Source organism: Gobio gobio (genome assembly GCF_949357685.1).
Source record: "Gobio gobio genome assembly, chromosome: 4".
Classification (NCBI taxonomy): Eukaryota; Metazoa; Chordata; class Actinopteri; order Cypriniformes; family Gobionidae; genus Gobio; species Gobio gobio.
The window spans coordinates 64,401,089-64,429,008 of record NC_137100.1 but is presented as its reverse complement, the minus strand read 5'-3'; the positions used below and the strand labels follow the sequence as shown (position 1 = coordinate 64,429,008).

Genomic DNA, 27,920 nt, shown 5'->3' with positions numbered 1-27,920 from the left:
CCTGTCTACAAGAATCTGACGACTTGTGCTGTTCTTTTCTCCACCACTTTCAGGGGAAACTGGATGCTTTACGTGGGACTTTTAGTGATGAACCGACCACTTCTAGTTGTGAGCAAGCTCAGACACAAACACTTAATAACTTTACGTTGACCAATCCCATCTTGATTAGTGAAATGATACAGAAATCCAATTCTTCTTCTTGCCGGCTGGATCCTGCACCTACAACACTTCTGAAACACTGTAACTCTGCCATTTCTGCACCTATATCACATCTTGTAAACATGTCTCTTCTCTCTGCCTCTGTTCCAGTCTCACTAAAGACGGCTGCAGTTACTCCTATTCTTAAAAAAACTAATCTGGACCCAACTGAATACGCTAACTACCGCCCAATCTCCAATTTACCGTATGTCTCAAAAATCATGGAAAAGGTTGTCGCCACTCAATTGCAGTCATATCTATCTCTCAACAATAGTTTTGATTTATTTCAGTCTGGTTTTCGCCAAAACCACAGTACTGAAACTGCATTAGCAAGGGTTATCAACGACCTCTTACTCGCTGGTGACTCGGGAAACATTTCCTTACTTCTACTACTCGACCTCAGCTCAGCTTTTGACACTGTCTGTCATAAAGTCCTACTCATGCGCCTATCAGAGATTGGTATCTCAGGAGCCGCATTATCCTGGTTTTCCTCCTATCTAACAGATAGGAAATACTACATCACTATGCACAATTACAAATCTCCCACTGTCACTCTCAAACAAGGTGTTCCACAGGGTTCAGTTCTTGGCCCGTTACTATTTATTATTTACATTTTGCCTCTCGGACAAATTATTCGCCGCCATGGTTTTCAATATCACTGCTATGCCGACGATATCCAGATATATACTGCTTGCCGACCGGATTATATTTACCAGACCACATCACTATCATCATGTGTTAATGAGTTAAAGACCTGGCTCAACTCCAACTTTCTCAGTCTGAATCTGACTAAAACAGAAATATTAATCATTGGCCCTCCATCTCTAACAAAGAATGTAAGTGATATTCCCAGACTTGACCTTGAAGCTACATCAATAATTCCATCTGCCACTGTCAAAAATTTGGGTATCATTCTTGATCCTTCACTGACGTTCGACGCTTACATTAGTCAACTTTGTAAAGCGTCCTTTTTTCATCTGCGCCGTATTGCCAAACTCCGCCCCTATGTCAGCCCAAAAGACGCTGAAGCACTAGTCCACGCGTTCATCACATCTCGCCTCGACTACTGTAATGTTCTTTTTTCTGGACTACCAGCACACTCTATCTCACGTTTGCAATATATCCAAAACTCTGCCGCAAGACTACTAACTCACACTAAAAAAACTGCCCATATCACTCCAATTCTGTTCAAACTGCACTGGCTACCCGTGTTATCCCGTATCACTTACAAAATTCTTCTGCTTACCTTTAAGTCACTCAATGGTCTTGCTCCAGCCTATCTCTCTGAATGACTTTCTCCTTATATTCCCCCTCGAACTCTCCGATCTTCTGGCTGTGAACTCCTCTGTGAGCGGAGATTTCGCCTATCATCTATGGGTGGCAGGTCTTTCTTTGTTACAGCCCCTAAGCTATGGAACTCTTTCCCCCTGGCTCTCAGGACAACAACCACGTTAAATGAATTTAAAAGTAAACTCAAAACACATTTGTTTAATCAGTATTATCAGTCATGACAATGTTAACTTGACATAACACAATCACAATGTTAACTGACTACCAATAATCTGTTGCATCTTTACTCTAACTGCCCACCATGCTGTCTGTAATTAATGTTTGTTGCCTTTGTTTTTCATGTTGTATTGCAAATGTAGTGCGATTTGCAACTGCAATCGCTCATTACTTGGACTGGGCAAATGTCCACTGTCCGTCTATGTGTAAACTGCTTGTTATTTACTGTTATTGTGAAGCGTCCTTGAGCTTGGGAAAGGCGCTATATAAATTAAACTTATTATTATTATTATTAATGTAGTGGGCGGGGCTTCAGATTCTAGAGAGCATTTGATTGGACAGAAAATCTGATGAGAAGCTGAAGTGCAGAGTGATGTCATCAAAATCACTGATCCTTATTGGCGGAAGTGAGAGACTGTACGATCTGAATGCTTCTAAATGTGAATGGTGTCATTGTTTTGGAGCTGATAGATTACAGTAATGCCAACATATTCATACTAAAAGCCAAAAGACTTCCATTTTGATTTCATGGGGAGTTTAAGGGTATGTGTTTGGTCGGTCCACTGCTTCACTGCAAAAACTGCTTTTCTTACTTAGTATTTGTGTCTTGTTTCCAGTCCAAATATATCTAAAAATTCTTAAATAAAGATGAATTTACTAGACAAGTAAAATGACATAAGATCTTTAATCTTAATTTGTTTTCCTTATTTTTCTGGGGGGCAAAATTAAGTGAGCTTTTGCTTAAAAAAAAAAAGCACAATTATCTGCCAATGGGGTGAGAAAAATAATCTTAAGTAATATTGTTTCTGTTTGAATTAAGATTACTTTTTTTTTTTTTTGAGAAAACAAGATAATATCTCAAGTCATTTTCTTGTATAGTAGTAAATGCATCTTGATTGAAGAATTTTTTATTATTATTATTTGGACTGGAAACAAGACAAAAATACAAACATTTTTGCAGTCCAAAAACAAAACCTCTTCTGGGTCTTTTCACTAACATAACACGTATTAAGTCAAGATTTTATAAATGCATAAATACTCAACTTTATTTATAACGCACCTTAAAACCATAAAATGGATCAAAGTGTTGTATATAAAATAGCATAAAACTCTAACAGCACTTACAAACACGATCCCTCACTCTACACATCAAACACCCAAAGCCGAGGAGAATCTGAGAATTGTGGAAATGCTCACAATTATGATCAGCTTTCACACAGAAATTGCTCCCGTTCCTGAACTGTAAATCAAATCAACCTCCACACACACTCTGCCCCCGGCCAGCAGTGCACATTTTTCCTGGGAGAGCACGTCCCGAACACATGAAAATCAACAGGATGCATCTTACCTCCCGCCGGCAGATCCTCCGCGGTCCGGCTGGTGTGACGGGATCCGCATCTGAGAGGCAGGGGGTGGGGACGAGGCGCTCCCACTCGCTGCCTGCATGCACACATTTTCCAGGCCTTGAGAGGCAAATGACCAGCTGATGTCAGCCCCGGAGTAAACGTGTTTCCATTCAGACATCTGCAGTCCATGTCAGAGGAAACCACTGCACATTTTGATCTGATGATCTTTTGGATTATGTAATCCATGTTAATCCAAGCCATGAAAAAGTCTTTCAATATCTTAGCCAGGGTTTATTTTAAAGGGTTAGTTCACCCAAAAATGAAAATTCTGTCATTAATTCCTCACCCTCATGTCGTTCGACACCCGTCAGACCTCCGTTCATCTTCAGACACAAATGAAGATATTTTAGTGTAAAGCTGATGACTGAGAAAGGCTTCAGATAGGCCTCCATTGGCATTCAGTACATTCACACTTCCAAGATCCATAAAAGGCACTAAAAACGTCGTTACAAAGTCCATCTCACCACAGTGACTCTACAATAATTTTACGATGCGACGACAATAGATTTTGTGCGCAAAAAAAAATCTAAATAACGACTTTATCCAGCTTGTTCTTGTCTTCCGTGTGTGCCTCCACGACGCATGCGCGAGAATATGACGCAGATCCGGCGTTCGGACACATGACCCAGAAGAGATTTGTTTACAAGCAGAGGAAGACGCGCGTGTCTAAGCTGTTGAATTCTACATTGATCGTGCTTTAGGTCTCGGCGTAGTTCTCACATGGAGCTAAAGTGTGCATTTCATGGATTCCCGAACGCCGGATCTGCGTCATATTCTCGCGCATGCGTCGTGGAGACACACACGGAAGACAAGAACAAGTTGGATAAAGGTGTTATTTTGATTTTTTTTTGCGCACAAAAACTATTGTCGTCGCATCTTAAAATTATTGTAGAGCCACTGTGGTGAGATGGACTTTGTAACAACGTTTTAAGTGCCGTTTATGGATCTTGGGAGTGTAAATGTACTGAATGCCAATGGAGGCCTATCTGAAGCCTTTCTCAGCATCAGCTTTACACTAAAATATCTTCATTTGTGTTCTGAAGATGAACGGAGGTCTGACGGGTGTCGAACGACATGAGGGTGAGTAATTAATGACAGAATTTTCATTTTTGGGTGAACTAACCCTTAAGGCTGTAAAAAAGGATATTGCAAATTTACAGGCCAAAAGTAAAGTCCCGCCTTGTTTTTTCTTTAATGCAAATAGACCCGTTCAAACAATGCCAGTTAAAAAAACATCTTTAATTGACAACGTTTAGATGTTTTATATAATGCCGCTATTAGATTAATCACAAATAATTGTTTTGCTCATCAGCCACTGTGGCTAGTGTCTTTCCAAAGTTACCAGCCACTCAACATTTTCAATTCCCACAATTTTGACATCCATACCCTGGGGGGAAATATTTTTAATATTATCTCATAATTTGGCAGCAGGTTTATTAGGCTGCTGTCACTTTAAAGCAGCTCTATGTAACTTTTCCGTCCACTAGAGGTCGCCTATTCAAAACAAAGGCGTAGTTTGATGAAGCCACGTTTGAGCGCAGAATCTTGGGACATGTGATCTTCACCTCACAGCCGGTGGAAAAGAATCGGGACAGGACTCGGGCAGAAATCATGTTGATGGATGTGATTATTAACGTTACTGTAGTCTGAAACAGAAGCAGGAGCGAGTGTTGTGGAGCTGAGGAACCGCTGGAGCGATTGTTAATAAGATGAATGCAACACACACCTCGCAAGCAGCGGGACTTTTATTATGGCATAGTCGCCGGCGGGACTTTTATTATGACACAGTCACCGGCGGGACTTTTATTATGACACAGTCGCCATTTCCGGTTTTCCGGTCATGAGTGTGAGGTAACGCAGCTCTGTTGATCATATTAGACACATCTGAGTGTGTTGATGATGATGACGTTACTCTGTGTGTCTCTCAGCGGCTGCTATGACACTTGTTCACACTGCAGTGAGAGTAAAGCGTTTCTGCAAAATAAAACCAGAAACCGAGGGGAACGGTTCATCGCAACTTTGGCCCCGCCCCCTGGCGTGTTAGTGAGATGACGAGGCGAGTTTATCAGGGACTGAGTTCTGGACTCACACCAAAACTCCTGTTATAATTAATGAATCTCTTATTTACATTGTGTTTGCACTGTTAGTTATGATGAAAGCATTTGTTGCAATAACGAAAAAATGAAGAAATCGAGTTGCAATGACGAGATCACTGCATTCATACGCTCTGTGATCGGCTACAATGCTCATCACTGCAACCTTTCATGCCACAATCTAAATGCCATAGATCGAAATATAATAATAATATAACAGTAATAATAAAGAGCTGTAATAGTAAAAATGTGCTCAAAGTTTTCGAGAGAGTTCCACATGTAATACTGAGCTATTTCATATGGAAAGATGTTAGCCAATCACAGCAGTGGGCGTTTACACCAAAGTCTCACAGCAGCCAATCACAGCAGTGGGCGTTTACACCAAAGTCTCACAGCAGCCAATCACAGCAGTGGGCGTTTACACGGAAGTCTCACAGCAGCCAATCAAAGCAGTGGGCGTTTACACTGAAGTCTCACAGCAGCCAATCACAGCAGTGGGCGTTTACACGGAAGTCTCACAGCAGCCAATCACAGCAGTGGGCGTTTACACGGAAGTCTCACAGCAGCCAATCAAAGCAGTGGGCGTTTACACTGAAGTCTCACAGCAGCCAATCACAGTAGTGGGCGTTTACACTGAAGTCTCACAGCAGCCAATCACAGCAGTGGGCGTTTACACTGAAGTCTCACAGCAGCCAATCACAGCAGTGGGCGTTTACACTGAAGTCTCACATCACAAGTCTCACAGCAGCCAATCACAGCAGTGGGCGTTTACACCGAAGTCTCACAGCAGCCAATCACAGCAGTGGGCGTTTACACCGAAGTCTCACAGCAGCCAATCACAGCAGTGGGCGTTTACACTGAAGTCTCACAGCAGCCAATCACAGCAGTGGGCGTTTACACCGAAGTCTCACAGCAGCCAATCACAGCAGTGGGCGTTTACACCGAAGTCTCACAGCAGCCAATCACAGCAGTGGGCGTTTACACTGAAGTCTCACAGCAGCCAATCACAGCAGTGGGCGTTTACACCGAAGTCTCACAGCAGCCAATCACAGCAGTGGGCGTTTACACCGAAGTCTCACAGCAGCCAATCACAGCAGTGGGCGTTTACACTGAAGTCTCACAGCAGCCAATCACAGTAGTGGGCGTTTACACCGAAGTCTCACAGCAGCCAATCACAGCAGTGGGCGTTTACACCAAAGTCTCACAGCAGCCAATCACAGCAGTGGGCGTTTACACCGAAGTCTCACAGCAGCCAATCACAGCAGTGGGCAATTACACCAAAGTCCCACAGCAGCCAATCACAGCAGTGGGCGTTTACACCAAAGTCTCACAGCAGCCAATCACAGCAGTGGGCGTTTACACCGAAGTCTCACAGCAGCCAATCACAGCAGTGGGCGTTTACACAGAAGTCTCACAGCAGCCAATCACAGTAGTGGGCGTTTACACCGAAGTCTCACAGCAGCCAATCACAGCAGTGGGCGTTTACACTGAAGTCTCACAGCAGCCAATCACAGTAGTGGGCGTTTACACCGAAGTCTCACAGCAGCCAATCACAGCAGTGGGCGTTTACACCAAAGTCTCACAGCAGCCAATCACAGCAGTGGGCGTTTACACCGAAGTCTCACAGCAGCCAATCACAGCAGTGGGCGTTTACACCAAAGTCTCACAGCAGCCAATCACAGCAGTGGGCGTTTACACCAAAGTCTCACAGCAGCCAATCACAGCAGTGGGCGTTTACACTGAAGTCTCACAGCAGCCAATCACAGCAGTGGGCGTTTACACCGAAGTCTCACAGCAGCCAATCACAGCAGTGGGCGTTTACACCGAAGTCTCACAGCAGCCAATCACAGCAGTGGGCGTTTACACCAAAGTCTCACAGCAGCCAATCACAGCAGTGGGCATTTACACTGAAGTCTCACAGCGGCCAATCACAGCAGTGGGCGTTTACACCGAAGTCTCACAGCAGACACGCCCCTTCAAACCGTGTTCAAATCAGAGGCTAAAATCAGGGTAGGAAAAATGCCTTTTATTTCTAAATTATTTACAAATAATACATTATTATTATTATTTTTATTTAAAAATCATATTAACATTATAAGTGCACCCCAGGAAACATAAAACAATAAAACAGTGCAGTTCATGACCCCTTTAAACTCTGCAGTCGTGATTGGTCCTTAACTGTAGTGTATGTTTGGTTAGTGTGTGCAGGAGGATGTTTCTCTCTCTCTGCCATAGTTGAAACGAACAAATAATGAACATTTTTAACAAAAAAACCCCATCAAAGTGTTCCCTAACCAGAAGCCATGATGGGAAGGTACAGTTCCTGCTCAAAGAACAGGACGCAGCCTTTAGATCGGCCAGACAAAGCAAAGTATAAAAGGCATATTGAAGGCCGCATTGAAATTCCTCTAACATTTGGAAATGATAAAAGCTGTTAATGACCATTAGGAATTTCCCCTCTAATTAGTAATGACCCTTTTCTCCCCGATGAACCTTTTTTTTCTGCTCACTTTGAAGACCAAAACAGTTGAGTATCCTCACATCTCCCTTTGCTCCTCAAAGTGAGCAAATAAAGCACACAGTCGCTTTCAGTATTTCTAAATTCATGTAAAATTGTTCTCTGGAGTGACCAATCATGCTTCTCTGTCTGACAATCCCATGGACGAGTCTGGGTTTGGAGGTTGCCAGGAGAACGGGACTTGCCTGACTGCATTGTGCCAAGTGTAAAGTTTGGTGGAGGGGGGATTATGGTGTGGGGTTGTTTTTCAGGGGTTGGGTTTGGCCCTTTAGTTCCAGTGAAAGGAACTCTTAATGCTTCACCAAGACGTTTTGGACAATTTCATGCTCCTTACTTTGTGGGAACAGTTTGGGGACGGCCCCTTCCTGTTCCAACATGACTGCGCTCCAGTGCACAAAGCGTCGCTCCATAAAGACATGGATGAGCGAGTTTGGTGTGGAGGAACTTGAGTCCTGACCTCAACCCGATAGAACACCTTTGGGATGAATTAGAGCGGAGACTGAGAGCCAGGCCTTCTCGTCCAACATCAGTGCCTGACCTCACAAATGGTCAAAAATCCCCATAAACACACTCCTAAACCTTGTGGAAAGCCTTCCCAGAGGAGTTGAAGCGGTTAGAGCTGCAATATTGTGACATGAAACCCTAAACACATTTTTTGAGAAGTTATCAGATATGCACACCAATGAAAACAACTATAGCACTCGCTATGTTTATTATTAAGGGAAAATGAAACTCTTTTTAATCCAATCACTGTGCTCTATTATGAATCAGAATCAGAAAGAGCTTTATTGCCGAGTGTGTTTGCACACACAAGGAATTTTTTTTGGTGCTGAAGCTTCCAGTGCACATTTACAATACAAACACAACAAGAACATAGTAATACAAATTCTAAGAATAAAAAATATGAAAAAAATATTATGCATTAGATCGCATTACAGTGGAGAATATAAACGTCATAAAAAGACTCTTGCCTCTGCCTGTTCAGCTTTGCGTTGCTGTCCTTCAGACATGTTGTTTGTGTCATATGTCGTGTATGTTTCCTCAGTACAATAACACAAAATGAGGGAGGATGGTATGCCGACATTGTCATAACGATTTTATTTCTTGTAATTATGACTTTATAACACATAATTACAACTTTATACCACACAATTCTGACTTTATATCTTACAATTCTGACTTTATAACTTGCAATCGTAACTTGATATCACGCAATTCTGACAATAAAAAGTCGCAATTACCTTTTTTATTTTTTACTCTGTGGCCAAAATAACAGTGATAAAACAGGGGTTTCATGATATTAACCTTGTTGTTTTGAGAATTGCCACACTGAATTACAGTGAAGTGAAGTGACGTGTGGCGACCCATACATGGAATTTGTGCTCTGCATTTAACCCATCCAAGTGCACACACACAGTAGTGAACACACACACCCGGAGCAGCCATATTGCTGCGGCGCCCGGGAAGCAGTTGGGGGTTCGGTGCCTTGCTCAAGTCCAGTTATTGAGGGTGGAGGAGAGCGCTGGTTATTCACTTCTCCCACCTACAATTCCTCCCAGACCAAAGACTCGAACCCGCAACCTTCGGGTTACAAGTCTGACTCTCTAACCATTGGGCCACGACTGCCCCCAATTGTATCGAACTTAAATTGTATCCAACTAAAATAAACGACTGAATTGTATCCAATGACAAAGTAACTTAGACTTATTATTAGGGATGCTCATATTGACCGTTTAACCGTTAACCGAAAGAAGGACTTTGACCGATTAATACTATCAGTTAAACGGTTTAAAGGTCCCATGGCATGGCATTTTTCTATTATTTTATAATGTTTCATGAGGTGTACTTATATTGTTAGTATGATTTTTACATCATAAAATGTCATAATTTAGAAATAAAAGGCATTTTGTCTATACTGCTGTTTGCCCTGTGGCTGACTGCCCTGCTTCAAGAGGCGTGTCTGCTGTGAGACTTCAGTAAAAACGCCCACTGTTGTGATTGGCTGACATCTTTGCATTTGAAATGAGCGGAGGGGGCGTGGTTTAACGAGGTCTACGAGGCACGAGCTGCTGCCAGAGAGACGGATGGACCTGAGTTCACTTCTCATCAGTTCTCTCAGCATGTCTCAGTTCAGGGTGAACTGTTGTAGTTACTAGAATATACTTCAGGTTATTAGTTTATTTCTAGTCGGAGGGACTGTCACTCATGTCAGAAAGTTAGTAACTTTAGTAAATTATGGATCAGAACCGTTTAGAACGATTCAGTCCGATTTGGTGAACTAGTTCGGTTCACTAAAAAGAACCGATTCAAAAGAATGATTCGTTCGCGAACCGGACATCACGGAGACAGAGCGATTGCTAACAAAGTTATTTATAGTAACTACTGAGTTATGAGAGCGCTGTCAGTCAGCGCGAGTTTATTGTGTTTGTATCTGAGAGTTCTGAATAAACACGAGTCCCAGTCACGCCGAGTCCTCTTCATCATTATTACCAACTTTGTAACACATGCAATGTACCATTACAGCTGTCGAGATGAACGAGTTAGTAAGTTTGATTAAAGCATTATTTCTAGATATGTTCCTATCATATGAAAAGCGTCAGTGACGCGCATTGAGTAACTTACACAGCGCAAACAAAGACACAACAGCAGTAATCGAATGTAATCCAGTTTATTGTGGGGAAAGCTGGCTAGCCTAGCCGGATACCCTCACGCTTACCCCCCTTCTGCTTAATCTCACGCCGCGTTTGGTGCCTCCGCTGTGGGCAGATGCAGTACTGGGGGTCGGGGATGTTGAAGGCCGAGCTTCGGCATGCGTGAGGTTTATCTCTAAAGATGTGGCTCTGCCGATGTTGAGCAGAAACTCACGACTGTATGCACATTTAAGAACAGATAGACGCGACGAGGACGTACAAAAACACTGACTCACAAGATAGAAAACACGAAAACACCGTTCTGTCGGGAGAGAGAGAAGCCGCTGCGTGTGCACGAATAATAAATAATTAGCTACACATCAGAAATCACTGATCACAGATCAGAAGGAACTGAAAAAAGACTTCTGTTTTCATTTGTACATCCAAACACTGAGAAACTGCCAGCATTCACTCGTTCACAACCCATGATCTCTCGAGCGTTTGCATGGGCGTGGCAGATTCTCTGGGCGGAGGAAAGGGAGGAAACCGTTCCTGTGTGGACGTCATAAGAGGAGATTTCAGGATTGGCTCGTCTGGCCTGTCATTTTCTCAAAGGCAGAGAATGACAGCCAGAACTCGGGTTTACACAGATCAACATTTCTATCCACTTGGGGACAATATTCAGGCTGGGGGAACTCATATTAATGTTGAAATACCTCATAAAATGAAAATTTCATGCCATGGGACCTTTAAAGGTTTTTTTTTACGCTTTTTTGTTTGTTTGTTTGTTTGCTGCATGGTTAAAGAAAAATATGCTGTATTCGTTCACTCACTCACTTTTTAAAAAAGAATAAAAACCATACAAGGTGAGGATTGAGGTAGACATGCTATTTTTATTTGACGAAAAAAACTATTCCGGTTCTTCAAAGCTTCAAACGGATTCAGTGTATTTTCGTTTTGTCATCTTAATTTGGTAATTATTTAAGTGAAAAATATTTAGTGAAGGCCTATTTATTTTATTATTTTTATTTATATTTTATCTGATCTGAATGCTGCTGTTTGCACGGTAAAATAAACCAGTGAAAAAATAGTGTCTTTTTAACGGGTCACAGACACGCGTCAATCGCATTTTTATTTAACCCTTCTAGGGTCTTTGGGTCTTTTCTGACCCCAAAGGACGTTTGCTCAAATAAATAAAAAAAGTTCCCTTTGTGCAAATGGCATGATAATTTGTACAGTTGTCAACACTCTCTAGATATACAAATAAAATAAAAAATATTGGATTGATGTCTGTTTTTATGTTCGTGTGACAAAAAAAAAGTCCCACTCAGGGTCTTCGGGGTCTCTGGAGACCCGCTAGGAAAATGGACAAAATTCATCCTCAAAAACAGAAACAACACAGAACGCATACAGAAATGAAGTGCCACACTTCCAACAATGCATAAAACATCCACAATGCAAAATGCACTCACACACACACACACACACACACAGGAATACATTTGTTATTGCTTGTTATTGCTGTCCAGTTCATTGCATTTTGATGTTCATGTTGTGTATTTTTTACTCATTATGTAATATAACTGTTCATTTCTGTTCATTTGTGTTCTGTCACAGTTAGTGACTGAAGTGTAGATTAAATTTATATTAATTATAAGAAAATCAGTTGTTTGAAATAAACGATAAACTCTAAAGACTCCAACTTTTCTCTTGTTCAGGTTTGATTGTAATCATAATGTAACATCATTGAAAAAATATTGTTTTCAGTACAAAAAAATGCTAAACTTTGACAAAATTAATAATTTTAATTGATATACTTGTGATTTCATAACATTTAGATATGAATCCAACTGAAAAATACTTGTGAAAAGATGCCTTTCAAATAGTGGAGCACTGCAACCATTTACTGGTAAAAAAGTCTTTTTTTTTTCTTTTTTACTGTATTTTCAAAAACATGGGCAAAAATCTTATACTAAACCATGTCAAATTATCCCCACGAATGAAAGTTAGAAATTTGGGTCTTTTATAAAGTGAATTTTACATAATTGTTTTTACATAGTGAAAATCCATAAAAAAAAATGTTTTTTAAATGTATTTATTTGAATTTAATAATTGTTATAAATACTCCAAAAACTGCACAAATGTTGAGTAAAAATATTAATAAACAGAGTAAAATTACATATGTTCTAAAAAAAAAAAAAAATTGTTTTGTTACAAAATAAAATTGTGTTGCCTGGGGTCTGTGGAGACCCCGAAGACCCTGAGTGTCCCAAACGAAGACCGTCCAAGGTTAATGCCAATTCAATATTATAATCTTATCAGTTAACGGTTAATAATGAGCAGCGGTAGTCAGTTTGAAATGAGCATCCCTACATATTATACACTGAGACTCTTTTGAAGAGTGACTGCGGCATCAGACATCAGATGATTAAGTGATGTGATGACGCCCTTGAATCAAAACAATAGATCCCTATGGAGCTACAGTATTCAATCAACCGTGCCGGGTTTTTCCCCCTTCGCCCCGTGATGTCCTTACATATGGACCGAAAAAATGACATCTGACAAAATGAATCTGCTAGTCAGCCCCTCACTGCACAGCCTCAATGTCATTACACTTGTCAAAAGAAAATGATGGCATATACTTGGACACGGATTGCGCAAGGAAGACGGGAGTGAGTGAAAAACATGCAGACACATGAGATATTCCTCTAATGAGATTGTTTTTCTCTTGGTTGGGCGGGTTTCTCCGTCTCTCCGGTCAATGACATCTCCAGCTACTATTACGAGAGTCCATCGAGACACGGGAGAAAGAGGAATCTAATTAAAGTCCTGCGTTGTATTACTCAGAGTATCCATCACACATCACAGCAGATGCCCTGATCCTGAGATGTGCTTCCCAAAAGAATCGTCAGCCAACTATGGTGGCAAGTCCTGTTGAATTGTATTGGTAATGACATCGTAAAAAATCGAATAGAGCAGTCGTTCTCAACCCTGTTCCTGGAATTTGTGATCAACAATGAGCTAGTAATTACACAAATCGCAATCATTGATAATCATGGTGAAGTCTAAAGGGGTGCGATTATGTTTTCGAGTTGTGTAATTAGAGGAGTCACATTGCAAAAGAAAACACTGCATTGAATATATTGCATTGATTCTCTGTTTGCAATAGTATTGAAGCTGTAATTTAGTATAATTGATCAATATGTTTAAACAAAATAACATTTTCTTAGCGATAAATTCTATCTGGATTCTATTTTCTTTGCAATAAGTGTAAATTACTTTTACTGTTCTTATAATAACTGTTGACAATCCAGTGTCTTCCGTAATTTTGTCTGGCCCAATCAGATGTCAGTGGGCGGAGTTAGTGCAAATCTGTGAGCACAAAAAGTGCCTCTGCCAACAAGGCAAAGTGTAAATAGGCACTCCGTCAAGCAAAATGCACTGTACACCATAAATATGAGGTCAGACTTTGCATTTCCAATGTGATATCATCAGTGTTTGTAGGTTGTGTGAAAAGTGTGGCTCATTTTTTTTACGCTTGTAATTTTTTTTATAATGTACATTTCAGACACCATTTTTTAATTAAAGTTTTGCAGTGATTCATAGAGTACGATTAATGCCATGCAATTTAACACAACCAACATATTAATTTGTTTGTTTTTTTTAAGTAATACCAAAACATCTGCAACCCAGGCTCACTGGAAAAACATGCCAGTGACGACATTTCTATATTCTCTATTGCTTATTTGAAGGTAAAACGTGCGTTTTGATTCATAACACTTCGAAGCTTCATTATGGGATCAGTTTCCCGCCAAATTTATTGCAGTCACGCATAAAAAAATAATAAGCATGAATCAAAATTTTAAAAGCACATGTGAAAATATAACGCACAAAACTGAAAAATCAATGCAAAATTAACCAGAATCACAAACAACGCAGTCACGGAAATAAAAATAATAAGCGCAAATCAAATATTTAAACAAGTTTAAAATTATATTGCTCAAAACTGAATCATGAATTCAAAATTATCCAAATCGCTCACAAAATCATGTTTTCTGCTCTTATTTTAATTTTTTGCATGTCCGTGCTCTTTTCTCCTTTGCTCTTGTTTCCACATTCTGTGCTTGCGGTTTCAAATGTTGCAGTTCAAGTTTCATGTAAATTAGGGGCGGGTCTTAGCATCACCATTGGTCCACTAGTTTTAGATTGACAGCTCATCCTCAAGCCAATCAATTGAAGAGAGAAGTTGACGTCACTCCAATGCGACTCATGCCGCAGTTCAGCCAGCCGCTGTTGAGCTATATACGAGTATAACGTGTTCTAAATCTGCAAGGAAATACATTATTGTATTGTTATAAATATAATCTTAGGACTCTCTCCTTTTGTATGATAGACGTTTTAGGGGGGTTTCCTCACAATTAAAGCAGTAAAATGAACATGATCAGGACTGGGTGTTTAAAGCTTGGCTGTGAGCGAAACGCTTTCACTATCCGTGCGTCACTATGCACGGATGGGCTTTTATTTTATCCGCAACCTTATCACAAAATACGTCGGCCCCAACGTTTTTTGACCAATGTTCAAAGCTGCACCCACCCGCCATCCGCTGATTGTAGCTAAAGCCTTGTTGGGCGATGCAAGGCGATGCTGACGCCAGCAATCGTAATGCAAGGGACTGGCCTACATTAAACCTTTAACTAAAATAGTTATTGAGCTGTTTACACTGTCATATACAATAAAAGAGCCTGCACAGCGACAGGAAAGGAAAATAACGCAAAAAACCTGCCTACCATAGCCTATAGAGCATTTGACTGAAGGAGCTCATGCACCGCTCACTGGTAAAACGACGTGCGCTCAAATCCCGCTCCAACATGACATTTCTCTGTACTGTAGCCTACTTTACTTGTTTTAGTTTCATATGTTTAAATATTATAATGTTATTTTTTTCATTTCATTTAGCCTACGTTGATTATGAAATATTATTATGGTATATGTGAGAAAACATGGGGGACAGAAATGATTTCGTTTTGTATAAATTGTTTCTTCATTTTAATCAACGTTTTGTCAACCAATTTCGAGGATTTAATAAATAATAAGCAAATATAGCAGACAATGGCATGGAGGCACCAGCGCAGCACGAACGACTTAAATTAACAACTAGGAAAAAAAACTTTAGCTGGGGGCAGCCCTAGCTATACATTTCATATATATATATATATATATATATATATATATATATATATATATATATATATATATATATATATATATATATATATATATATATATATATATATATATATATATATATAGGAAATATTACTGCTCAGGCATTCTGTATGCACACCGCAACGGTCACAATATGACCTCATGTATGTTTTAAAAACATAATTCAACATATAAATATTAAGCCTTTTTTTAATGGCCACGTAAAGTGTAGGGGAGCAGAACCTAATGCGGGTTAGTTGTAACGCGCATGTTTTAACCCTTTCCACACATGCCAGAATTACAAAACTTAGTGTATTTACTAGTTGCCATATCAACATTATTTAGAGAAAAAATAGCGCCAAAATTAAAAAAATTCTGGAAGATATTACTGAACATGTATTTAACCATAGCAAAAGTACATTTCTTACTTAAGTTTAGTTTTCATCTCTGTTTTTTTGTGTTTATTTAAAATAAGACAAATCCGATATTATTTTAATCTTATCTGTTATTTAACAGTTGCTATTGTTCTTTAATGCTGATCTAACAGCAGAAGACACGAGCCAAGATTTAAATCCAGTTGCAGATGGGGTGTGTGTTAACACTGCGTTACAATGAGCCCCTATTAGAAGTATGCCATATATTATATACTTTTATGAATTCTTTTGAGAATGAGAAAAGGGTGAATAATGTCTGAGAGTTAATGTTCAGAAATTATTAATTATTATTATGTTTTGAATTATGCTGTATAGCTGTATTTAGCGATGTGTTTATAGTCAAACTCAAAAATGCTTATATTTTTAATGATTAAAAAATGCCATTATTTTATTTTAAAAAGTTAATAATTGTATTTTGTTGACAAAATATTTTAGTTTGTCTTGTATATTTTTTTGATCATTTTAAGAAGTTATTTGGTCATGTTACAGCCCCACCTATGGGGCATGTTGTCACATTTCACTTCCATTCTTTCGGGGTAAATCAAGAAAAAAGTAAACACTGTATTAATGAAACAACACCACATAATTGTACTAGACATGTGTGCAATTAATGTGGGAAAAAAATAAATAGCCTACTCTGAACCCCAAGTGGATTTACACAAACTGGGAAAGTCAAAAAGCGTTAGGTTGTGCCCCGCTCTCCCCAACAAATAAATTACTAAATGCTAAAAATAAATACATGTAAATTAACTCAAATTTGCAGCACCTCCACTTCTGCTGTTTTCTGCTGTGGATGTTATTGAATTTGTATAAGTTTAGCTCTTGCGTTCTCTCTTTTAAATGCCTATTCCCTGAGTGACTACAATGACTGGCTGTTTTAAGATATAACTAATATCGAAACAAAACCCAGGCATTGTACGGGCTCCCTTGCAGGTTTGCTTAGTGGCCTACCAGGCGCTGCAACAATATTTAACAATGTAGGCCTATATGTTTTTATTTATTATTAATTTGAATGGTTGAACCACCCGCCCGAATTTAAAATATTAAAATATCATTTTTCGTCACGTCATCCGCCCGATCCGCGGAGTCCGCGGCTGTAACCACCCACCGCGCATCTCTAAGGCCCACTGTTTGTGCAAGGAAATATATTTAATCATGAATATATTAAATATATCAATTTACACAATCAACATTTTAGAGGGGTTAATCATGACCCCAAATAGTTGGTTAGTGCCACTCTCATTCCAAAGAAATATTTTTCACAGCCAGTGGTGGAATGGAATGTAACCACATATGAATAACATTATTGCATCTATAAAACACGTCAAAACTCGATGAAGCACAACGAGAACACATATGTTCAAATATTATAATTTTTTTTATTTATTTAATCTATGTTGATTATGAAAGTGAACAGGATAAGATGCGCAATGTGTCAGAAGACATGGGGGACAGAACTGATTTTGACACAACTTTTTTTTGACAAAACAAGTTTTGTTTTGTTGAAAGCCTTTCTTTTCAGTGAATTTCGTTTTAAATAAATTGTATCTTAATTTTAATCAATGTTTTATCAACCATTTGCCTGGATTTAATAAACAATAAGCAAATATAGCAGAGTAAGTCGACAATGACAGGCGCCAGCGCTGTGTGAACAACGACTTAAATGAATGAATAGGCTACTAGAATTTTTATTTTATTTTTATTTTTTAGTTGGGGGCAGTCCTAGCTATTTCAGATAGCCTATATTCGAACCAGCGCATGTCACAAAGGGCTTTCTGGGTTGAGGGTGCTGCGAGCGTAATGAGCTTTAGAAATTAAATAAATCTTCAGAAAGTCGCTCTGGAGGAAAATTACCGCTCTTTCTACGCAAACTGGGCCACAGATGGTAAGCACAATTACATTAACCCAAAACTAAATTAATTAAACTTTTTAAAATTATTAGAATAGACATTAATAGAATAAATTGTCATGCAAGTAGGCTACTTTTCAAATTAGGTACTCTTTTACTTAAGTAGGGTTGTCATTGTGGTACTTCTACTTTTACTAAAGTCAATATGTCTCTGGTTATTTGTAGCCTATTACTTCCACCACTGGTGATAGCGAACGCATTATAGCTCAACAGGCTGCAGTAAGTGTAAGTCAAGCGTCAGTAAGTGATAATGTTAATTTTACTGCTTTAATTTTTCCTAGTTGTTAATTTAAGCCGTTCGTGCTGCGCTGGTGCCTCCATGCCATTGTCTGCTATATTTGCTTATTATTTATTAAATCCTCGAAATTGGTTGACAAAACGTTGATTAAAATGAAGAAACAATTTATACAAAACGAAATCATTTCTGTCCCCCATGTTTTCTCACATATACCATAATAATATTTCATAATCAACGTAGGCTAAATGAAATGAAAAAAATAACATTATAATATTTAAACATATGAAACTAAAACAAGTAAAGTAGGCTACAGTACAGAGAAATGTCATGTTGGAGCGGGATTTGAGCGCACGTCGTTTTACCAGTGAGCGGTGCATGAGCTCCTTCAGTCAAATGCTCTATAGGCTATGGTAGGCAGGTTTTTTGCGTTATTTTCCTTTCCTGTCGCTGTGCAGGCTCTTTTATTGTATATGACAGTGTAAACAGCTCAATAACTATTTTAGTTAAAGGTTTAATGTAGGCCAGTCCCTTGCATTACGATTGCTGGCGTCAGCATCGCCTTGCATCGCCCAACAAGGCTTTAGCTACAATCAGCGGATGGCGGGTGGGTGCAGCTTTGAACATTGGTCAAAAAACGTTGGGGCCGACGTATTTTGTGATAAGGTTGCGGATAAAATAAAAGCCCATCCGTGCATAGTGACGCACGGATAGTGAAAGCGTTTCGCTCACAGCCAAGCTTTAAACACCCAGTCCTGATCATGTTCATTTTACTGCTTTAATTGTGAGGAAACCCCCCTAAAACGTCTATCATACAAAAGGAGAGAGTCCTAAGATTATATTTATAACAATACAATAATGTATTTCCTTGCAGATTTAGAACACGTTATACTCGTATATAGCTCAACAGCGGCTGGCTGAACTGCGGCATGAGTCGCATTGGAGTGACGTCAACTTCTCTCTTCAATTGATTGGCTTGAGGATGAGCTGTCAATCTAAAACTAGTGGACCAATGGTGATGCTAAGACCCGCCCCTAATTTACATGAAACTTGAACTGCAACATTTGAAACCGCAAGCACAGAATGTGGAAACAAGAGCAAAGGAGAAAAGAGCACGGACATGCAAAAAATTAAAATAAGAGCAGAAAACATGATTTTGTGAGCGATTTGGATAATTTTGAATTCATGATTCAGTTTTGAGCAATATAATTTTAAACTTGTTTAAATATTTGATTTGCGCTTATTATTTTTATTTCCGTGACTGCGTTGTTTGTGATTCTGGTTAATTTTGCATTGATTTTTCAGTTTTGTGCGTTATATTTTCACATGTGCTTTTAAAATTTTGATTCATGCTTATTATTTTTTTATGCGTGACTGCAATAAATTTGGCGGGAAATTGAAATCGTCATCACTATGCAAGTCGTTATTTAGGGTTTTTTTGCGCACAAAAACTATTCTCGCCGATTCATAAAGTTATTTTAGAACCACTGTAGTGAGATGGACTTTGTAACGACGTCTTTAGTACCTTTTATGGGTCTTGAGAGTGAACCGTGCCATTGTGCCAATGGAGGCCTTTCAGAGCATCAGATTTACACTAAAATATCTTCATTTGTGTTCTGAAGATGAACGGAGGTCTGACGGGTGTCCAACGACATGAGGGTGAGTAATTAATGACAGAATTTTAATTTTTGGGTGAACTAACCCTTTAATGCTCTGCCGCGCTTGAAAGAAAGTAGCACCTACACTAAACCGACAGTGTTAACAAAAACACATTTGCTGAAGCAACCATGCTAAGCAAGTCTTTGAGCGCTTTTATCGTGACTCGTGCTTCTCATCAAGAGTGCAATGCTGTGAGGTGAGTGAACGTGCAAGTTTACTACATCCGAAAAGTCATACAAATAGAACAGATTATGTGATACAAACATAAAAATTTATTAATTTTAGTGCTGGGAATCGATACATTTTTTTTACTAATTAATTGTATTTTTTCTGTAATTAATCGCAAGTTTTTAATATTTCAAGTTTTTAATATTTTTATATTGTAATAATTTCAGTTACTCTCCAAATTAATGTATAAACAATTTAAAGACAGCATATTTTAAATATGTGTTGTAATGGCATCTTTTTATGAATGAAGGCCAGTATCACTGATGTCTCTATGAAACATTAATGACGTTATATTACAGTATAACTGAAAGCTCCCAGTTTCAACATTTATTAGGCTTTTTAAAAAAAACTTTTAATTTAAGTGAACTTAAAACAATCTTTACATAAACCAAAAATAATGAATGTTACTTTTACCTGTGCCTTCCCTGTTAGACATATACATAAATGTAATAGATATCAAACACCTTTCTTAACTGCATAAATAATAAATGAAATATAGATTAATCATCATTAAAGCTACAATTTTCTCTGTTCCCGTTGTTCTTTGATGAACATTAATGACAGGGATCATCAGTGCTCCTGTCACTTTAAGAACAGCCGCGGATCTGACGCGCATCTCATCTCCTCACAACTCTTTAAGTTAATTTAAGACGTTATTTAACTAATTTAAGACTCCTAATATGAGAATACTCAACATTCTCTGTGTTGTTGTTATTGTTTTTCCAAGAGCAAAAGAGAACTCGATGTGAGCTGGAGACTGACGCGAGTCTGTCTGTGTGTCGAGTGTGTGTGTGTGTGTGTCCCTCAATTAGCTGACATGAGACGCAGCCACACAGACAGGACACTGACACACACAGACACACACACAGAGACACAGACAGACAGGACATTGACATACAGCGCTCCTCCTGTGTCTTGTCGCGCTTGGAAGCATTTACATGAATAAGAGCGTGATGATCATGTAAGGCTAGGCAAAAATGGATATAAAAACGGACGCTGCGTTATTTGCGTTAAATATTTTTAATGCGTTAAGCTGAAAAAAAAAATCGCCCGTGTTAACGCATTAATTTGCCCAGCCCTAATTCATTTATAAACAATGTGCTATGGTAAAAATATATTTTCAGGTCATTGCATAGCATCTACCCTTGTAATCATAATTTGTATCAAATTAAATATGTTACTGCCCCTAGTGTTCATTTCAGGTAGAAACTGCAGTGAATTGTATGTATAGGCACTTTTGCAGTTTTGCAGAAATGTAGCCAGAGTCTGGGTTGTGAAAATCAAACTAGGGGACAAAAAAAAAAAGTGCAAACAGCCCGCCTTGTTGGCAGAGGCTATTTACACTAACTCCGCCCACTGACATCTGATTGGGCCAGACAAAATTACGGAAGACACTGGATTGATTACAGAAGCAATAATGTAGCGTAAGGCACGTAGCAGAAAGTTGACGCAAATCAAGTTCAAATCCGCCTTTTGCCGAACTCACTCTACTCCCTTTTCCCATCACATATCAGATCAGAAAGGCATTTAATTTAAATAAAAATGAAGCAAATATTTAAAAAATAGAATTAAAGTGTCTAACGTGTTTTTAATAATAAAGTACTTATAGTGTAGGGGTATGTGAAGGGAGGACTTCATCGTCCCAATAAGGCGGCATCCATGTAATAATTGTAAAAAATATAATCATTTACACTCTTTTATTTTTGCATACCGTTTAAAGAGCACCTATCATGGCATTTAAAATGTTCCAAATATTGTTTTAGAAGTCCCCAACAACAGTTTTGCATGCATGCAATGACAAAAAAGACTTTAGTTTTCTTATAATATGCATTTATTTTTACCTGTTTTGACGGCGATTCTCAAATGATTCCTTTAGTGATTCACTTTTCAAAACCCCGCCTTTACGTGACGCTAATCGTGACGTGATTGGTCCGATGACCCAGTCAGTTGTGATTGGTCTGTGCAGATATTTTCGGAAACGGAACACCCATCAAAGTCTTATAGTGACAGTAATTTGTTAATATGTGTCAGGAGTTATGAATATGAAAACCGCGTCTGTACCATTTGATTGTAATATGAGCCTCAGCTGATCTCATTCATAAAAAAACTCCTTTATTCTCCTCACGAAGACTCGCGACAAATCAACATCCCTCAGGCCTTTTAGTTCAAAAGTGTGCAGATGAGGAGACATATTGATAGATTCTCATATGTCTGTGTCAAATTTCTAAACAGAGGAGTATTTTTTATTCAATACTTCCTCAAAATACGCAGATGTAGCCTAATCATGAGCGATTGAGTCTCTTATGTGTTGTTTTCAATTCATCCTGGCAGCCGGAGGGCGCTCTGTGCACATGTAGTCCATATATGGTACAGACAGACGAAGAAGAACCATGTGCCATAATAGCAATCTATAATAAAAGCTTCCTGAGATCGCGGAACATACATTTGACGACTAATAAACACTCAATCTCGACGATGTATGGTTTGTCTTCAAGCCACTTAGTCTTCAAATGCTCATCCTTGGGTAGATGAGAAGTTTGCTTTTGAGTCGCACTTCAGAACAGCGTCTCGTCTCCATGATGTTTTCTAGTTTTCACTGGCGTCTCGTCTCCATGATGTTTTCTAGTTTTCACTGGCGTCTCGTCTCCATGATGTTTTCTAGTTTTCACTGGCGTCTCGTCTCCATGATGTTTTCTAGTTTTCACTGGCGTCTCGTCTCCATGATGTTTTCTAGTTTTCACTGGCGTCTCGTCTCCATGATGTTTTCTAGTTTTCACTAGCGTCTCGTCTCCATGATGTTTTCTAGTTTTCACTGGCGTCTCGTCGCCATGATGTTTTCTAGTTTTCACTGGCGTCTCGTCTCCATGATGTTTTCTAGTTTTCACTGGCGTCTCGTGGTCATGATGTTTTCTAGTTTTCACTGGCGTCTTGGAGAGCAATTAGTGGGCGTATCGTATTCAAATAACTTGACAAGTTGACGTCATCTAGTCAGAGAAAAAGCTTCGGTCTTCTAACGATTCTTAAAAATGACTCAGAGTCGACTCTTACTTTTGAAAGAAAATAACTATATATACGGTGCACTGTCATATTTCAAACTATACAGGATGTTTTTGTTCACTTAGATCTATGTTACACACTACATGAAAGGTACATTTCAAAATTCCATGATAGGTGCTCTTTAATGTAAAACAACACTGAGGTGTACATAGTATCTGCCACTATTTACACCAATGCAAAGAAAATACTGTAGGCACAGTGTAAACTGAATCTATTGCTATTTGCACGTGCAAATATCCACTGCCAAAAGTTCATCATCCATAAACATATAAACAAGGGCTGTCAAAAGATTAATCACATCCAAAATAAAAGTTTGTGTTTACATAATATATGTGTGTGTTCTCTGTTAATTATTATTTTAATATAAATACACACACAAGCATGTATATATTTAAGAAAAAAATATTATTTTTATATATAAAACATTTATATTTATATATATTATAGATTATATAAATGTATATACAGTATATACATGCAAATATTTCTTAAATATATACATGAATGTGTGTGTATTTATATCAGAGTACACACACATATATTATGTAAACACAAACTTTTATTTTGGATGCGATTAATCACGATTAATCTTTTGACATCCCTAATATAAACGCATATATTCTATGTTTCTGTAACTCACCTCGGTCATGTGGATCAAGTAGAACTGCAGATCTTCACTGTGATCTGAGGAAACAAACATGCTAAGGTCATAAAATGCTTTAAGAAAGGCAACACAAAGTCTTTCAACATAACAGGTTTGGAGCTGAACTCTGCAGGACAGATCTGAGGGTCCCTGCCCAATTCACCCATGAGGGAAGTGCACTTGAAGTGAGTAACCAATCTAACATGGCTGACCAAATACTTCATATTCTCTAATGCCATTATCTAAACAGTCAGCAGAGGGACTGATCAGAGGAGACAGTCGTCCAGTCCTCTGTCTGTGAGACACCTGCAGGTTCTTTAGCTACGCTGTGACGCTCATCCTGTCACATGCTCACACACATTCATCTCACTAAATTACTCAGGACATCTACACAAACATTCATTTCATATCTCTGCTGAGTCTCCTGAGCAGACACAGCAACAATCTGAGCAAACAACCCTCCCGGACAGTCTGACAATCGTCTATTTCAGGGGTGTCAAACTCATTTTGGTCTGGGGGCCGCATACAGCTAAATCTGATTTTAAGAGGGCCAGACCAGTAAACTCGTAACTAACAAAAGTCCACTTTTTTCTTTGTATTAGTGCAAAGAAGAAGTAAATTATAAAAATCTTTATATTAAATTAATTGTCCTTTTACAAAATATATTATGAACAGTATGTGCAATTTCAAAAACACTTTCACTCAGTTTAACATTTATTTTTAAAACATTTAGTCACAGTTTTGTGTAACTTAAAAACACTGTCCTGCATGTTAATATATATCAAATATCAAAATATAGAAATTATTTAATTCCATTTTCCTTTTTTTTTTTTATATATCCATTTTCGATTTCTGGGAAGCAATTCTGAACACATGGATTGACTTCACACACTTAAAATGTTAAGTGGCAGCAGTTTCAAAAAGAAAATCTTTGTAAAATTAGCAAATTTATACAGGTATGTAGCCTATGGTTTTTTTTTTTAAATGTAAACTAATTTACTTTATAAATTTGCCCCTGAAACTTGGCATCTTTTAGCCCGCACAAGTGCATCAATATCAGGCATCATGTCCTGAGTAGCAGCCAATTTTAGAATCTCATTTAAGTGCTTATGTGTGAGCTTTGAGCGCAGCTTCGTTTTATTAATGTTCATTACTGAGAAAACTTGCTCACAAAGGTAAGTAGTCCCAAACATGCACAACATTTTTGCAGCCAGTGCTGTTAATTTAGGATAGCCTGGCAGGAGATACTGATAAAATGTGTCCAAGCCAGCAGAGGCAAATTTGTCCTTCAATTCTACATTACACTGCAATTCAATTATTTCCAGTTGCATGTCAACGGGCACATCAGAAGCTCTGACAGTAAATGGTGAGCGAAAAACTGCGAATTCTGTCTCAAGTTCGCTAAAGACCTGAAATCGTTTCTCAAACTCCTTCAGCAACACTGAAATCTTGTCTTTGTACTTTCTCACGTCAGGATTAACGCTTGCTGCGCACACATCTCTTAGACAGGGAAAATGAGCAGGGTCACCGCTTGCCATCTGCGTCTCCCATAACGTGAGCTTTAACTTGAATGCACGTATGCTGTCATAATACTGTGTTACAATTTTTTTGCGTCCTTGCAACATTTTGTTCAGATTATTCAAGTGCTCTGTAATATCAACCATAAATGCAAGGTCCTGCAGCCATAGTGGGCACTGTAATTCCTTAACAGGTTTACCCTTTCTCTCCATGAAATGTCCGATTTCCTCACGTAAATCAAAGAAGCGCTTCAGCACAGCACCTCTGCTTAACCACCTTACTTCAGTGTGGTATGGCAGACCATGGGTAATGTTACATTCACTGAGAAGGCTGTCAAACTGACGATGATTGAGACCTCTGGCTCGGATGAAATTAACAGTTCGGACAACCACCTCCATGATGTGGTCCATTTTTAACGACTTGCAGCATAATGCCTCCTGATGCAAAATACAATGAAATGTCCAAAAATCACCCCCTCCATTCGCGGCTTGTACTTTCTCTCTGAACTTTGTAACAACACCTGCCTTTTTCCCGATCATTGACGGCGCACCATCTGTAGCCAGGCTTACGGCGCGAGACCAGTCCACCCCGACTCTGTCCAGCGCTCCAACGACGGAGCGGAAAATGTCCTCAGCTGTTGTGGTGTCGGTCATAGGCACCAACTCAAGAAACTCCTCTGTGACAGTCAAAGTATCGTCAACTCCACGAATGAATATGGCCAGTTGCGCGACATCCGTAATATCCGTACTCTCATCAATTGCAACAGAAAAGGCCAGAAATGACTCAATTTTGCGTTTCAGTTGGCTGTCCAAATCTGCCGATATTTCCGAAACCCTGTCTGCCACGGTATTTCTCGTCAAACTAATATTGGCAAAAGCTTGTCGCTTCTCAGGACACACAATTTCAGCAGCCTTTAGCATACAATTTTTAACGAACTCCCCCTCACAGTACGGCTTTGATGCAAGTGCTATTTCGCTCGCAATTAGGTAGCTGGCTTTCACTGCAGCATCACTGGCCTCTCGGCTCCGGGTGAAAACAGATTGCTGTTTCCTCAGACCCACCAACATTTCATTTACCTTCTGTTTTCTCAATTCTCCGTGCAAGCTGTTGTATTTTTCGCCATGCTGAGTTTCATAGTGTCGTCGAATATTATATTCCTTAAGCACCGAAACTTGCTGCATGCACACCAAGCACACGGGTTTCCCATTAACCTCCGTGAACATATAGGAAGAGGTCCATTTTTCTTGAAAAATTCGACACTCTGTGTCCACTTTTCTCTTTTTTGACAAAGACATTTCGAGGACGATGGTGCCAGGGCCAACAGAAAACGCGGGTAAACTGATAGAACCAAATGCCGCTCAGACCCTGAAGCTCGGTGCTGCCATCTGCTGTTAGTTCCGCCGAAAATAAAAAATATTTTTTTCATATTGCAGATTTATCCCCCGGGCCAGACTGAACCCCCTAGCGGGCCGGTTCCGGCCCGCGGGCCGTACGTTTGACACCCCTGGTCTATTTCTTTCATTTATTTAGTCTATTATTGAATTAATTAATTGTAGTGACTGGACAGTGGTTTGATAATGGATTGATCTTTTCCATTTGATGAATGATCTTACTGATATTGCTGAAAAGCGAATAAACTAGGGCATGTCATGAGTTAAAGTGAGCCGTATCTTTCTACATGGGTATGTAAGAATGTAAGTTTCGCCGCTAGAGGTCACTTATTCAAAACAAAGGCGTAGCTTGATGACGCCATGAATGAGCATGGAATCATGGGAGTTGTAGTCTTCACCTCCACTGCTGATGGAAAGCAGTCCGACAGGTCTCATGTTCATGGATGAGCTAGTGTATTACATCTTCATTAAAGAGGACATATCATGAAAATCAGACTTTTTCCGTGTTTAGTGCTATAATCGGGTCCCGGTGCATCTACCAAGCCAGAAAACATGATAAAGGACAAGCCAGTAACTTTGTTTTGGTATGTCTTTCTCTGCAAGTATGTGAAAAAACAGGCCGCTCATATTTCGCTCCCCTAGTGATGTCGGAAGAGGATCTTATTATAATATTACCGCCCCTTAATCAGCACGTTTCCACCCACGGCGCCGCCATTTTGTTTTCACTAGCGACAACGGTCTACCAGTTCTAACACCATGGCAAAAGTAGACTAAAGCAGATAGCCTTAAAGCAAAAAAAATTGATAAAGCAAAAGCTTATCTATTTAAACTGTTTTGTTTTTGGCTGTAATAACAAACTCTCGGCATCTGAGCCACTGAGGATGCATTTGTGAAGAGAACGTGCTCAATTGAATCATTGTACACTGGACTGCTTTGCAAACGAGGGTCAGTAAACGCAGGATTTGCACAAAAGTTGCTTCTCAAAGATGGATCAAATCCAACTCTTCGTGATCCAACTTCATATCCAGAACATGTAAGTGCTGCACTTTATAATGTGTGTTTGCATATCACCTGTCTGAATGTGCTACCATTGTCTCTTACTGTATTCACAAAGGCCTCATTTATAAACGTTGCGTACGCACAAAAGAAGGCGTACGCCGCTCTCTACGCAATAATTGGTATTTATAAAAAAGCAAACTTGACGTGAAAATGTGCAGTCCTTCACGCAAGCTCTGACCCAGGCGTACGCACAAAAACGGGTGAAATGAGAAATGGCGACACCGTCGGCAG

At 39.2% G+C, this 27,920-nt stretch overlaps 1 protein-coding gene across 3 annotated transcripts in view; it reads right to left on the bottom strand.

The window, feature by feature from the left end:
* rgs3a (regulator of G protein signaling 3a) overlaps nt 1–27,920 on the bottom strand; it is a 308,005-nt gene that overhangs the window by 221,529 nt on the left and 58,556 nt on the right. For 2 of the 3 annotated variants that reach the window (XM_079815949.1, XM_079815950.1), the window contains one exon: nt 23,719–23,762. In XM_079815949.1, coding sequence (XP_079672075.1) covers nt 23,719–23,762 — 44 coding nt within the window. Of the gene's footprint in view, nt 1–3,052; nt 3,098–23,718; nt 23,763–27,920 lie in introns of those variants that run through there. The other variant, XM_079815953.1, reaches the window with a different exon arrangement.